Source organism: Branchiostoma belcheri, unplaced genomic scaffold (genome assembly GCF_001625305.1).
Source record: "Branchiostoma belcheri isolate BF01 breed outbred unplaced genomic scaffold, Haploidv18h27 scaffold116, whole genome shotgun sequence".
NCBI lineage: Eukaryota > Metazoa > Chordata > Leptocardii > Amphioxiformes > Branchiostomatidae > Branchiostoma > Branchiostoma belcheri.
In genome coordinates, this window is record NW_017802558.1 from 571915 (window position 1) to 585916 (window position 14002).

Consider the following 14002-nt stretch of genomic DNA (forward strand, 5'->3'; position numbering starts at 1 on the left):
TACCAGTGTTGAAGCCAGTCTGAATTTTTTTCCGTCATTGCAATTTTGTTTGACGTATCGAACGCACCTGAAGTGCGACAACCCTAGGGGGTCGGGGGGTGTCCTGGAAGATTTTAAAATCTTGGCCCCCTGTATGCTTTTTCCTGCATTTTTAGGGGCAAATTTTCCTGGTAGACTAAGTTTACACCTCTTTTCATATCTTTACACACCAAGTTTTGTCTGTAAAAGATGAAGGATTGGGCAAAATTTTTGTCTGTCATGAGAGTCAAAATTTGGTCAAATGACAGAAAGATGGATGGAAGCTAGCTAGAACGCTGCTGTACACATTACATAGTCATTTTTTTGCTTGAAGATCTTAAAATATAAATGAAGTTTATACATTTCAAAGAGACTGGGAGACAAGGTGGAGAGAGCCCAGTCCACGTCTAAAATTGATGTGTTTCAGATAATCTCATCATAACAGTAACAGTTTCATTCCATACTTTACGTACACAGTCACTTTCTGCTGAAGATCTCGAAGATCAATGCAGTTTATCATGATATCAATTCTGACACATATTTCAAAGAGGGTCCTGGAGACAGCAGGGCCAAGAGATAGAGCCCAGTTCTGGTCTAAAATTGATGTGTTTCAGATGTTTCAGAAATTCAGATGCTCTCATCATTTAAAAGTTGAGCAATGGAGAATTTTTTTGATCGACAAAGAAGAAGTGTTTCGGAAAATTCAACTGGAAGAGTCATCACATTTCAATCCAAATAAAAGAGAGGGGAGTTAAAATTGTCATCGTTCCCTTGAGACCGTGCATTGGTCTACACAGCAGCTTGTGTGTTATTGATCGTTGTGCTAGGAAGATTATGACGATGATGATGAATAGTTTATTGAAGGTGAATCATAAAACACAGCTCATAAAGCATTGCATGGCCTCTTACACACTTGATATAAAAAGGCTTGGTTTCTAAAATACATATCAGCCGTACAATACTTTTACTGGAAATATGACCATTATGAGGCATCATCATCAAATGGATTTGCGATTGCTCTTATTCAATCAATTTCTGAGTAAATTGGTACATAAGGCTTCTGTTTAATCTTTAAAATCGTACTGTGCCTCATGAAATCATGTAGGTATGATGTATAAAAGCTATTCATATGAGGAAGACAGATTGGTAGAGTGTAATTGGTAGGTGAGTGATTGTTAACGATCATTGGTAACAATAATCATGATTGATTTAAGTAAAACAACCGTAAAAAGTACCACACAACACAGAATGTCATTCAAATGGCCAAACCTTAGAAATGCATTACAAAAAGACCACTCAAAAAGTTATAACTTCTTTTTGTCATATTTCATCACTTTTTGTCATATTTCATCAATGAGAATGTCAGGAATTTTCTGGTACTGTGCAACTTATCTTGACAGTTCCTCAGATAATAAATTATAAGCGGAGCTAAAAGTTAATTGTTTGATCAAAGAAGTGATGTTTTCACCAATGTTGGGAAGAACTGTTTACCTTAAGTAGTCACGTGACGAGCGTAGTCAGTTACCAAAAGAAAACTTTACGTCACGTGACCCAACAGTACGCATGGCGCCGATCTCCGAAAATTCTTCTGGAGTCTGTGCGGCTCTGACGGCAAGGATCCTACTCTAAAACTGCGGATTTACTACAAAAGCGACCGAGGATTTTCTACCATGGTGGCCGGGCGATCTGCTGTCGCGTCCTGTTGGATGTTTGTGGCGGTGGCGGTGGCGTTTCTTAGCGGGGAGAGTTTGGCAGGTAAGCCGGGGTGGAGGGAGAGAGTCTCGGTCACGGTGGGGTGGGAGGTACCGCAGCTGGAGTACGTTTGCCGAGAAGGGCCACAGCCCGGGCTATAGCGCCCTGACAGCAAGTCATGACCATTTTTACTGTGCATGCCCTCAATTGTCAGATAAAGCAAGGTCATACAATTGTCTCATCCACACGTCCTGGGATAAAGCTGTTTTATGAGCAGCGATCGGGTCTATTTTTGCGCAAGTGTGTTTATGTTACGAGGCGTTGGAAAGATGTGTGGGGTGTGTGTGAGGCGAGGAGGGCGAGTTTAGTCTCGGGAGTAACAGCAAATCGTCTGCGGTTCCTCGTGCTGGGGTTAATTTACAGCTGGTTTTACAATCTGCGAGGATCGCAGACACAGTTGGCAGACTGGCCGTGAAGGTCGAGGAGTAACAAAACTAGGGTCGCCGGCTACAATTATAGGGTAAACACGAGCTGAATGAAGGGCGTTCTCCGGTACTTCGCGGATCACTGACAAACGAGCTTGAGCTATCCGTAGTATCTTTCTCGAGCACGCAGACAGGCCTGCATTTAGCGGGTCCTTCAGACCGACAGCTTTTACAAATGTCGGTCATTTATCCCCAGTCTGGTTTGCCTTCATCCCGGCGTAATTTAGTCGGGAGAAAAGAAAAGCGGGAGTACAAACACACGGGAACCGGGTTGAGTTAAAAGGACCCCCGCGGGATTTTAAGGTGACCGGCCCCGTGTGGGAACTGAACCCTTTACTCCTCGCGCGAGCGTGACTTTTGAGGAAAACATCACGCCACTGTCCGCCCACATGTCGAACTGCAAATTAGAAAATATAACGTTAGGTCTGACCACTTCCCGTGGCTCTTGGCCGCCACCGATTGGAAGTTGGCAGGGAGACAGGCTCACAGGATGTCTTGGGCTACTAAACAGCAAACCTTATCTATCATAAGAAAGCACGGCCAAGTCGTAAAAAAACAAGCGTTTTCAGTAGGAATTCCTCTGAAATCTTCTCCGTAAAGCAGTATCTTGTTGTCGTTGAATACCCTGATCCCGGTACATGTTATGACAGGCGAGTTGTGTTTGTACTGGTTCGGGACCGTTAGCTGAGCAGTCTGCGTCCCGTCTGGCGCTGATCCTTGTCAGCCTCAGAAAGTGAAACTGGATAGTCCCTGCCCCAGGGTAAAGAAACGCGGCCAAGAGCTCACAAATTTTCCTCGCCCCTCACCCAAGTCTGAACCCTCCAGATGGATCCCACCGACCTTTATGAATGGTGCTTTAATATTATCCTACGCCCTTCTAGTTCTGTGATTGATTCCAGTGATTTTTTGCTTGCTGTCCCACATTTCCTCCTCCCACAAAATGTGTTGATCTCCAACATTCCACCTATCAAGTGAGGCCATAGGTGGATCGATTTACTGTGTTTACCACAGATCAATGTACTGTGGAGTAGCCTCTACCAGGCTTGAGGGCACGGCTGGAATTATAGTAGAAATCGGCCCGAAATAGAGAGATAACACGCCGAGGGAGTTTAGCCATCCAGTTTACAGTTTGCCGGCCCACAACTGTAAACTGGATGGCTAAACTCCCTCGGCGTGTTATCTCTCTATTTCGGGCCGATTTCTACTATAATTCCAGCCGTGCCCTCAAGCCTGGTAGAGGCTACTGTGGAGAGTGTGAAACAGGTTTTCTTGCTCCTTTTTTTGTGGAATGGGCTGTGCTATATTTATTATATATAATTATGGAGTGTTTCGGCTTGTCTGCTTATTTGTTACTGATTTGATATGTCACAATAGACTCAGATCGGTACATGTTCAGGACAGAATTTAATATCTTACATGTCATTTGATAGGAGAAAGTGCTTTTCTTCTCATTGACATGCAGGTGGGATAATACAATATCCTTCCGATGGCTTCCTGTTGCATATGACAGTTTCCTTCCCACAAGCATCGCCTACATTTGTCAAAAATCTGCGGGACATTTAGGAACTGAGTTGCTTGTTCCGTACAGTTAATTTTTGTGCTCCATCTGAGAGACCATTATCAGAACATGACGAAATGTAGGGACTAAAGGCCAGTTGTTAAATATGTATACAGTATAGGGAGACTAATGTCTTGTGGCCATTGCAGAGGAAAGTGTTGTTTGCATGTGTTAAAGAGTGTTGGGTTAGATTTTCTTCTTAAATACTATTGTAATAATATTACTGATTTCCATTGCCACATTTCTTTGTGTATTGTTTCCTTGTAATGTAGAACGATACTAAAACTATATCATTTTCCTGCACATAGTTTTGAATGCAAATCAAAATTTGTATTTGATTATATTAATAATTATACTATGACTAGTAAAGGAAGATTTTTTCCCTTTGTCTGTCATATTCCAAGATTGATTTCCTCAATGTTGTCATCAATGTGATCAATAATATTCTCCAAGCAGAGGTTTCATTCTAGGGGGGGTTAGAATGGTTGGGATTCTTACGGCTGCCCCCTCCATTCTAACCCCCTCCCCGCCTAACCCAAACCTCTGATTTGAGAATAATCAATCAATCAGTTGCGACTGGTCAGCTGGATACCCCTGTTTGTTAGTGTGTTTGCTGTCTTTTCCACCAAGTCTTGCTGTGAGGTTCAAGGAAATTTACTTCACCGTTTTAGGCCCGCCAGATGTTCCTTGCAGGGAGACAGGAAGTCGTGATTTGGAAAAGCGCTGTTCCCTTCCTACAGCAGTATAGAATTTCTTCACCCTTATCTAATTTAAGGTAGACATGTGTTCTGCCAAGTTTAAAGATGGTGAAGTGTGCTGGGTTAGGTATGTTTATCTTGAGGTAGATGCGCTGACAAAAATATTCATTGACAGCTTGTGTATAATACAGGGTATAGGATACTGCCTGTAGGTAAGGGACCCACCTACTGTAAGGTATCTAATTTTCTGTCAGCAGAAGCCTATGCCAATCAGCAGTCAGTATTGATTAGTTGAAGTGTACCATGTTGTGAACGCAGTTTGGAACATGGTCAGAATAACTGATAATTCTAAGCAGACTCACCGCTGTATCTTACCTGTGCTGCTCCCTATTATACATGTACAGCCATGGTCTGTTGTTTGAGTTTCCCCAATTGTACTGTGTACTTACAACCCAAACCTCAGTTTGTTTAACAGTGATCTATTTACTTTGGGATTCCCTTAGAGATTACAGGATGTCTCCTTTGGCCTCCTTGTAAAACAGTACTGGTAGTACTGTAAATCATGATTTTTTTTCGCGGTACTTTTATATTCACAGTTTCAATTCTGTGCCGCGAGCATATAGTAGTGTGAACAATTAATTCACCGATTGTCTTTTTGCTGCACCTGCCGCCACCGCGAACATATAGTTTGACGAACATGTCAATTTTTCTCAGACCACGAACTTTTGCTACGGCGAACATAAAGTGATTTACAGTAAATGGTATTGTACTGGGTAATGCCTACACACCTGTTCAGTCTGGTCACGGACTACTTACCTCAACTTAGGAGGTCATGTTTTCTCCAGTGTGTTTGCAGCCATGATAAATCAAACATATGTGATTGCGACTTGGTTTTTATGAGTTTTGTGTTGTGGATAGATCATAGTGTAATATGTAAAAAGAAAATCAAATTCTAGGATGGATCCAAAGCTGATTTACAATACATATATTGTTTAGAAATTCAATACCTGGATTTATGATTCTTCTGGTGTTGGATAATTCCAGCAAATCGGAAGCTGCCAATCAAATCACCCCATACGATAGTCGGCAAATCTTGGATGTGATCAGCCATATGCACATGTAGGGTAATATGATTATATCTGCACATTTTGTAATTTATATAATCTTTTCTGCAGCTGTTGCCAATTCATATCACATATGGTTAACAACAAACCAGTGAGTGATTGCTACAAGGTAGCATCCTATTTGTATACCACTCTGAGGGCTCTCTCATACTCGCTCCATAGGATCAATGCACAGAAAAAATCTCAGTGGGGTTTGCTACAATCAAGAACCAAAACAGCTGGAATTGCCATTTGCCAAGTCAAAATATTTCAGTTGGTTTGATGTTCATGTACAGAGCAGATAATCTGCTGTAATAGACTAGAATGGTCTACAGAATATCACCATGACAATAGGAAAGAACAATGTTACTACAAAATTGTACACATCTAATTGCTGAAAGGGTGCATGTGAAATGACCACTGTACACTGGCACTGGGTTGATTATCTCAGCGACAACAGAGTGAGTAAACACTAGTGTTTACCAAAGCTGTTAGCAAGATGTAGTGTTTATGTACTGTGACTGATTGCACGGCAAGGGAATTCCCTCAACTGAGCACACAAGTGTCTGGTGGAAATCACCAGGCGTGGGGTTTATGCATGGTTTGTCAACAAGAAATCCTGTTTGAAGTCTAACCACAGGCAAAAGGCGATTGATTTTTTTTAGCCGAATTCCTGTGTTAGATTAATGAAGTGAGTATTCGGTGTGCTCAGACTGTGACCATCCTCTGTTGAAAAGGAGGGTAACCAAGAAGTGTTGCACAAGTTGGTGCCACTTCAATGGTCTTCCTCACCAATGACAATGATAAATAGGTGAATACCTGTAGTAAAGATCTATAGTTGTTCTGTTTAGCAGAAATATTAACTCTTGTTACATTTGAAGAATGAATGCAAATTGATTCCATTTTCTGCACTATAGTTTTGCCATTTTAATAGTACACTGTGTCCACTGCCTCAACAGAAGTCAAACCCAGCAAAATTAGTATCACATATTTAGTATAATGTAGTATAATGTTAGACGTAGCCTCTCATACCATTGTATTTTTTTTTCTTGCACATTGTTAGTACCTGCAATGCATTAGCCCTCGGGCATTTGCATGTATTTGTAATAAACTTTTATTAAATCTGTCAATCTGTCAGATAATGCAAAATTGTTAGACTCTAACTTAGAGATGTAAGATTTTAAGATTATTTGGAAGAAAGATGATGAAGTTTAAGTATTAAACAGGTAATTTATTACTATGTTGTATATTTGTTGATTCAGTTAGAAAAGTGATTAGCCTGGTCAATTGAGATATCTGTGAACAATTAAGTCATTTGGTAACTTGATAAGGTCAAGTACAGTATTTGCAAGTACATGTATTAAGTTGAACAAGCTGCACTTGTAATTGCCTTATAACATGTACATGTACGACCCCTGTGTTGGAATAGAAAACACAGATGGTGTTGTCCAGGGCTCTAGCCAGCTCACAGTTTTTTTCTGTCAGCCCAGGGTTCATGATCGGACCTGGGGGGAGAGTTCTTGCAATCTAGGGGGTCTGGGGACAAATTTGGGATGTTCAAGTTCAAGTTTATTTATTTCAAGCCTTGAAATAAAAATGCACTTTCCCCACATTTTGAGAGAGGTTGTTATTGGTCCTTTGGATGATTTTATAATTTTACCTAAGATATTTATGTATGAGTGTGAGTGATTTTTGCCAATTTTGTCCATCAAGGTTGACAGATCAGTTTAAAAATTTTTCCGTCACACTCCACAAAGGTCCTGCAATTGATAGAAAAACGGGTGCTGGCTAGAGCCCTGGTATTGTCAGGGAGGAGTGCTGTATTTGAGCGTTTTGGAAAGTTCACAACTTCACACAGAAAACACAAAGATCTTCCACATGTCATCAGGTCATCACTGTTATAGGGGGGTACCATGCTGTGTTTTGATCTTGAGATCTCAGGTTCATGACTCAAGGGACAGCAATTTGCTTACTCATCCATTCAGGCACCAAACAGGCTGATAGAGAACAGATGGCATCTTCACTGCTGGCCTCCAAGTTTAGTACTCCATGCTGCTATTAACTTAGAAAAAGGTGTCTAAAAATAAAAGATACTTTTTGCCTTGCCAAGAAGGTTATCTTTTCTATAGCATGTGTGTGTGTGTGTTTGTGTTTGTGTGTGTCTGTGTGTGTGTGTGTGTGTGTATGTGTGTGTGTGTGTGTGTGGTTTAGCAAGATAACTTGATCAAGAAGTGTTGGGTGGATTGCCATGAAACTTGAAACTTGGTAGGTGGGTAGGTATTGATAAGACCAAGAAATTATTAGGTTTTGAGCCCCCTTGCGGCTTGTTATGGTATTACAGCGGAACTTCTAGTTTTGATATCTCAGGCTTGTGTTTGACTAACACCTAACACAATTTCTTTGAAGTGTAGATGAGTATAACAATCAATGTGGACAACGGCCATCTAAAAAGGCCTGATAAATGAGGATCACAGTTTTAGACCAACTTTGCTCATTGACAAGATGAAAGTTACAGATTCAGCTACTTATAGACACAGTTACATGAGAATTCACACTTACATATAGCATATGCTGACGTCTTTGAGTATAAAAGATTGATGTGTTATCTCTATACCTACTGTACCTTATTTAATGGATTGACTGGTGAGCTTGTTAAGTTGAAAGTTAGAATACATTGATCAAACTTAATTAGATTATACACCACAAGAGGATGTTTGGGTCTTTTGTACCTTTTTTATTCAAATCTCTCATGAAATACCGTTGAACACTTTTAAGCCAAGCAGATATCTCTGATATGGAAAATATACAGTGTATATGCTATAAATGAATGCAGTGCCAAATGGACATTCATTCCATATCTGATTCCTTTTGAACGTGACAAAAAAAAAAAAGGATTTTGCATATCAGCACTTGGAGCCACAACCCACATTTTTCAAAGTTGTGGTGCCTTACACTAGATGGTCGCATCAGTGTAGAGGATATCCGGGTAATGCCTATAGTGTGGCTCTGACAGTGAGATATTGACACTGGCCGGGTGATATATGGATTATGAGTGGAAAGGATGGTCATGGTGGTATCATCTTAATGGAGGATCCGCCCAGCCAAGAGTCTCCGCTTCGCACCAGGATGATAAAGGATGGGCCGTCTGAACGCAGTTGTTCACCGGCAACTCAAAAGGGAAGATCATCCGTGATATTACATCTGTTACTTCTCAATACTACATCGCAGCTTCTATACGCATACTTCATGGTGCCGTAGTTATAACAATAGTGCCGTCATCAGATACCGCGTTCACGGTACAGATCAATCGCAAGTATTGTCTAACTTTTTTTTATAGAGTAATGATTTGTATTGTAGCAGTTTTCATGGTTTCATTTTGATATGATAAAGTCATTTGTCTTACTTTGAATGGTGTGCAATTATTGATTGTGCTGAACTTGAACTTTAAGGTACATGAAACATTGATTTTGATACTGTGAAATGTGAACTTTTTTTTGCTGATGTTCTGTTAATGTAAATGTTAACAATCAGGAAATCTGAAGAGTACTTTGCATGGTAGTTGTGGACTGGAATGACCTCCTCAACTCGTACTGCAAACCGTTTTCTGCAGAGTAAAAAAAACTAGTAGTGACGGTAATACCATTACAGTAAATATAGAATACAATACAGGGTATTCCGTATCACCCGAGGTACCAGCCCGACTGCGATCCAACCTGCAGGAGGGCTGGGACCAAGGGTGATGCGGAATACACCTTGTTGTATTTTATTTATGTCACACCCACCCAAGAAAACATGCCTTTCAATACAAAATGAGCAATCAATTCTAATGTCCAAATCCCGTATTCGAATTTTCAAAAGTGGCGCACACGGTTTAAGCGAGACGCATTCAAATCGTTCTATGGAAGCCTGGCCCATTCTCACTCTGGAACACTGTTATCAAAGGTTTATAAAGTGATTTACAACTCTTTATCCAGATGGAAATTTAAGTAGCTCCATGGTAGGTTCTCCTGCTCTTCCCCTTGCCTGGGAGGATATTGATTGTTAGAAACCCATTCTATTCACAGTCATGAGAGAGAGTCACTCCCTTCCTGTCCCACGGCTTTGCTGGGGGTCTAGAGTCTATCTGTTATCAGTTGGGGAAGGCTGTGGAGGAAAATATATGCCTGCCCTGAAAAAAGATGCTGGTAGTATCAGATAAGCTTTTAGGGAAACTACCATTTTTTTCACAGACCTTCAAACGTCTGGAAAGATAAAACATGCACAGGTAGTTATGTTTACCTTTGCAGAAGGAAAATGTATTGATTTTGCTCTGTTTCGTCTTCTCCAAACATATTAGGTCAATGACCTGGACCAGACATCTGTCTCCACGGTAACTGGTGCTGTATGGATACCCTGTAGGGGTTACATCATGTAGCAGGACAGAGTTGGAGGGACAGGTCAATTATATTATGATTTAGTGAGCATAAACAGTGCAGTAGTTTGTTAGGCTAGACCAAATGAAGGTAAATATTATTATGTACCTTTCTAGATATATAGTTCAATGTGCTTTTTCTTGACAATTGAAGAGCGAAGAAATGTTACTTAAAGACAACAGCTTGACTGGATATGTGAGAGCATATGAGTACTTATTTATGTGACTACACGTGTAGGTAGTATATATGCACATGGGTATTTGCAGTATATTTTTATTTCTGTGTGCATCGTACAGTGCAGAACAAAAGCAATGAATGAAACTTGACGTGGTGTGTAAAAAGTTGCACTTGTCATGTTTTATGGACACGCACTAACCAGGTTAGCATCCAGGCTGCACTGACGAAATTTATCTAGTCAGAAGTTTGATTACAGGCCACACGATCGGATTACTTCTCCCTTGTACTGAACCATTCAGAACACCAATGCTTTATAGAACCTCTTCCAGGTGAAGAATTTCGTGTCAGCTGGGAGACAAAGGCAGTGCTTGGCCCGTGATATTGATTGAACTTTGCACATGTGCCCTGCATTAGAGGCGTGCAGGATTGGTGACCAAGCGGTGTCACCGTCTTGAAAGAGGTTCTGACCGCTCTGATTTGGTCGGAATCTCTGGAAATGGAATTTTCTTTCTCCCCGCTGATTTTGGTAGTCTGTCACAGCTATTTTCTGTCCGTTTGCATGTATACATGTTTTCTTGTGGTCGAAACTGAATGGCACTGAAAGTTGGACGTCTGCCTGCCAATTATTGCAAGTTTAACTCTACATTTATCATTCTGACAGCTGTTGAGCCCTTCTATTGAATCAATCCCTCTACACAAGTCTCCAACCTTGCCACCTCATATGTTTGAAGATTGCTCCTTCCATCTATTCTCTCGACAGTTATTCAAAGTCTGGAAATAAGGAGGATGTCTCCCTGTATTGAATTTGCCCTTGGCTACGTCCTTGTGCTCCGTGGACTTGAAGAAAGCTGTGCCGACACTGCAGGCACGTCGGAATGAAGTGCACCATCATTTCAGGAGGATGGAGAGATAAAAAGGCTGACTTCCACTGCTTTCCAGAGCTACAGAAATGATCAAGGAAGCTTTCTACTCAGTGATCAGGAAAGCTCTTTGCTCTGACTCCACTCGTCAGAGGTTGTTCCCTGTTACTTGGGGCGTTAATTGCATCCCTTTAGAGTAAGTCACAAGTCGAGTGCGGAATTCAAGATCAGCTCATTATCACCGTCTGCTGTCTTCAATCTCAGATAGTTTCGTGGAAAAGAAAGGCGCAAGTATTGATTTTCAGGTCTTTTAATTGGGAACTATACATAAGATTGAAAAGTGTGCTATATACTGTGCTAAATATGCTCCAAAGTCAAGTTCTTGCCCGTTTTACAATAGTCGATCATAGTGCACATAAGTTAGAAAAAGTAATGCTCAATAGGGCTTTATGGAGGGTAATCTGCAATAGCTTGGTCCCGGGTGTAAATACAGGCTGATGATGGTGATGATGATGATGTACAGCCTGGAATCTTAGCAAACATACAGGGATACCTCTTTGAACATGTTTGCAGTGGATTTAGCTCCCGTTGTGTGAGGGCTGATATTTTGCAGTATGCACATACACTAAAAAGACATATATAGTGATTTCACTCGCCATTCCACTTGAGTGTGGTAACTTGGAAAACGAAAGCAAAAAGTTTACTGCAATTTTTAAAGAGTTAAACACAAAGGAAATGCATTTCTTCCCTGTCTGTAATGTAAATTAAATAATATGAAAAATTCATTCAATCAAAACCTGTTGTGTATGTAATTTGGCTTGCAGATGTGTATATATATATATATATGTGTGTGTGTGTTCAGGATAATACTGTTAGAAAGATGTGGCATGAAACCATCTGCATTTGCTAGCAAATGTCAGGCTTTAGGTAAAATGTGACTCACGAGATAGATCTAACCCTCAGCTTTGTAAATAAGGTATTGATGAATGTACCATGTAAGACCATGGACATAAACGTGCGAGTAGGCCATTAATGCACCAATTATTGCCCGGCAATTTTTAGACAGCCCATAATTGGTATTCAATGAACGCAGGGCAAGTATATCAGGGATGTTTTATACATGGGGTGCCATCGGTCCTGGTGAGAGTAGTGCAGAATGTATCAGCTGTCCATTTTCTCACTGACTCAAATGTTGCATTATCCATAGAGGTTGTAGGATCTCGGGCTGAGCAGGCAGAAATTGTATCCCACACACCTCCTACTGTAAATCACTTTATGTGAGGGTCTGAGAAAAATGGACAATGTTCGCGGAACTAAAAATAAGTTTGCAGTGGTGGCAGGTGCAGCAAAAAGAAAGTTGGCGGATTATTTGTTCATGGTCATGGTAAATTTGTGGCACAGAAGTGACCACGAAGACCACGAACATAAAAAATATTGTGATTTACAGTATACTGATATCTAAAACCTGCAAACATAAAAATACAAAAAAAGAAAGTATGATTTACGGTGTTTAAATAATGGCAGATGTTAAGAGTGATGTCAGAATTAATTTTAGGTCAATGACCTGGACCAGACCTCTGTAACCACGGGAACTGGATGCTGTATGGTGCTGTAGAAAGCACTCTGAGTTCTGTAACTTTTCTCATAATATATGAGTCATATCTCACTTGTCACAAGTATATGTTGATGCTAGATGTCTAGAACTTCAATTGAGGAAAGATTGATCTTGGTAAACTTGTGGCTTGTAGACATGTCCCTGAGGTGCAATCGGTAACGCAATCTTGCTGGTTCACTGTATGGGTCAAATTCCGTGGGGGTGGGTTTGATCCCAGATCTAGATTGCAGTCATTTCAGATGGTGACATCAACATAAAACCACTGGCCCGATGTACGATGAGAGTGGTGAGAGTCTGAGGTGCCAAACCCTCTGCACATAAAAGAACCCAACACACTTATCAAGAAGACTAGAATAAGGGTGACTCATTGAGTTTGGCTATAAATGTGAGCTGTAGTAAATCTACATTGCACTAGTAAGTATCTAGTTGAAAAAGCAATATAGAGTCCATTCCGCGCCACCGAGTGGGTTTTTTCTCCATGTTTCTAATACGTTTGAATTATTTAGAAGAAAAGAATACCCCAGTAACAAAAGTTCTAAATTTTTCAAAAATTTGAAAATGAAAATTTGAATATATTTGAATTCATTTATATATTTCTGAAACATTTTGAATGTGACTGTACAAAGATCTCTTTCTTTAGAATAAATTTGAAGTAGAGTCCATTCCGCGTCACCGAGTGGGTTGTTATTGTCATTATTTAGAAATGTTTTGAATTCTTTGTAATTGTTTGTCTAAGAAATTTCATAATTTGTAAATATTTTGAACATCTTGTCAATATTCTAAATAATTCCCTGGTTTTCTAAAACGTTTGAAATATTCCTGATGTGGAATATGACATTTCCAATAGTTTCTAAATATTTCTAACAGCACTCTACCATTTTTTACCATTATTTCGAATTATTTCTAACATTTTGTAAATAGGTCAGTGGGATGGGAAGGAAGTAATTCACACATCCCTGTGAAGTACAGGGTAGACTGCCTGGGTGTCAGGCATTGATGCCTTACAACAAAAGAGCCACCAGTGTCCAGCAGTGAAACCTAAAAATATACAGAAGAATACAGAAGAGTAGGATTAGCACCTACTTTTATGGGGGCAATTACCCACATCTACCATTTTTCATTTGTTTGAAATAGTTCTAAATATTTCGAATAGTGAAAGAAACAAATGGGTTGTTCAAATTTATTCTAAATAAAGAGATCTTTGTACAGTCACTTTCAAAATGTTTCAGAAATATATAAATGAATTCAAATATATTCAAATTTTCATTTTCAAATTTTTGAAAAATTTAGAACTTTTGTTACTAGGGTATTCATTTCTTCTAAATAATTCAAACGTATTAGAAACATGGAGAAAAAACCCACTCGGTGACGCGGAATCGACTCT

At 40.1% G+C, this 14002-nt stretch overlaps 1 protein-coding gene across 1 annotated transcript in view; it reads left to right on the forward strand.

Annotated features, from left to right (window-relative positions):
- The first annotated feature begins 727 nt into the window (after positions 1-727).
- Positions 728-14002, forward strand: part of LOC109462422 (chondroitin sulfate proteoglycan 4-like) — a 134402-nt gene continuing 121127 nt past the window's right edge. Inside the window, 1 exon segment of the mRNA XM_019758973.1 lies at positions 728-1773. Coding sequence (XP_019614532.1) covers positions 1689-1773 — 85 coding nt within the window. The 5' untranslated portion in view covers positions 728-1688.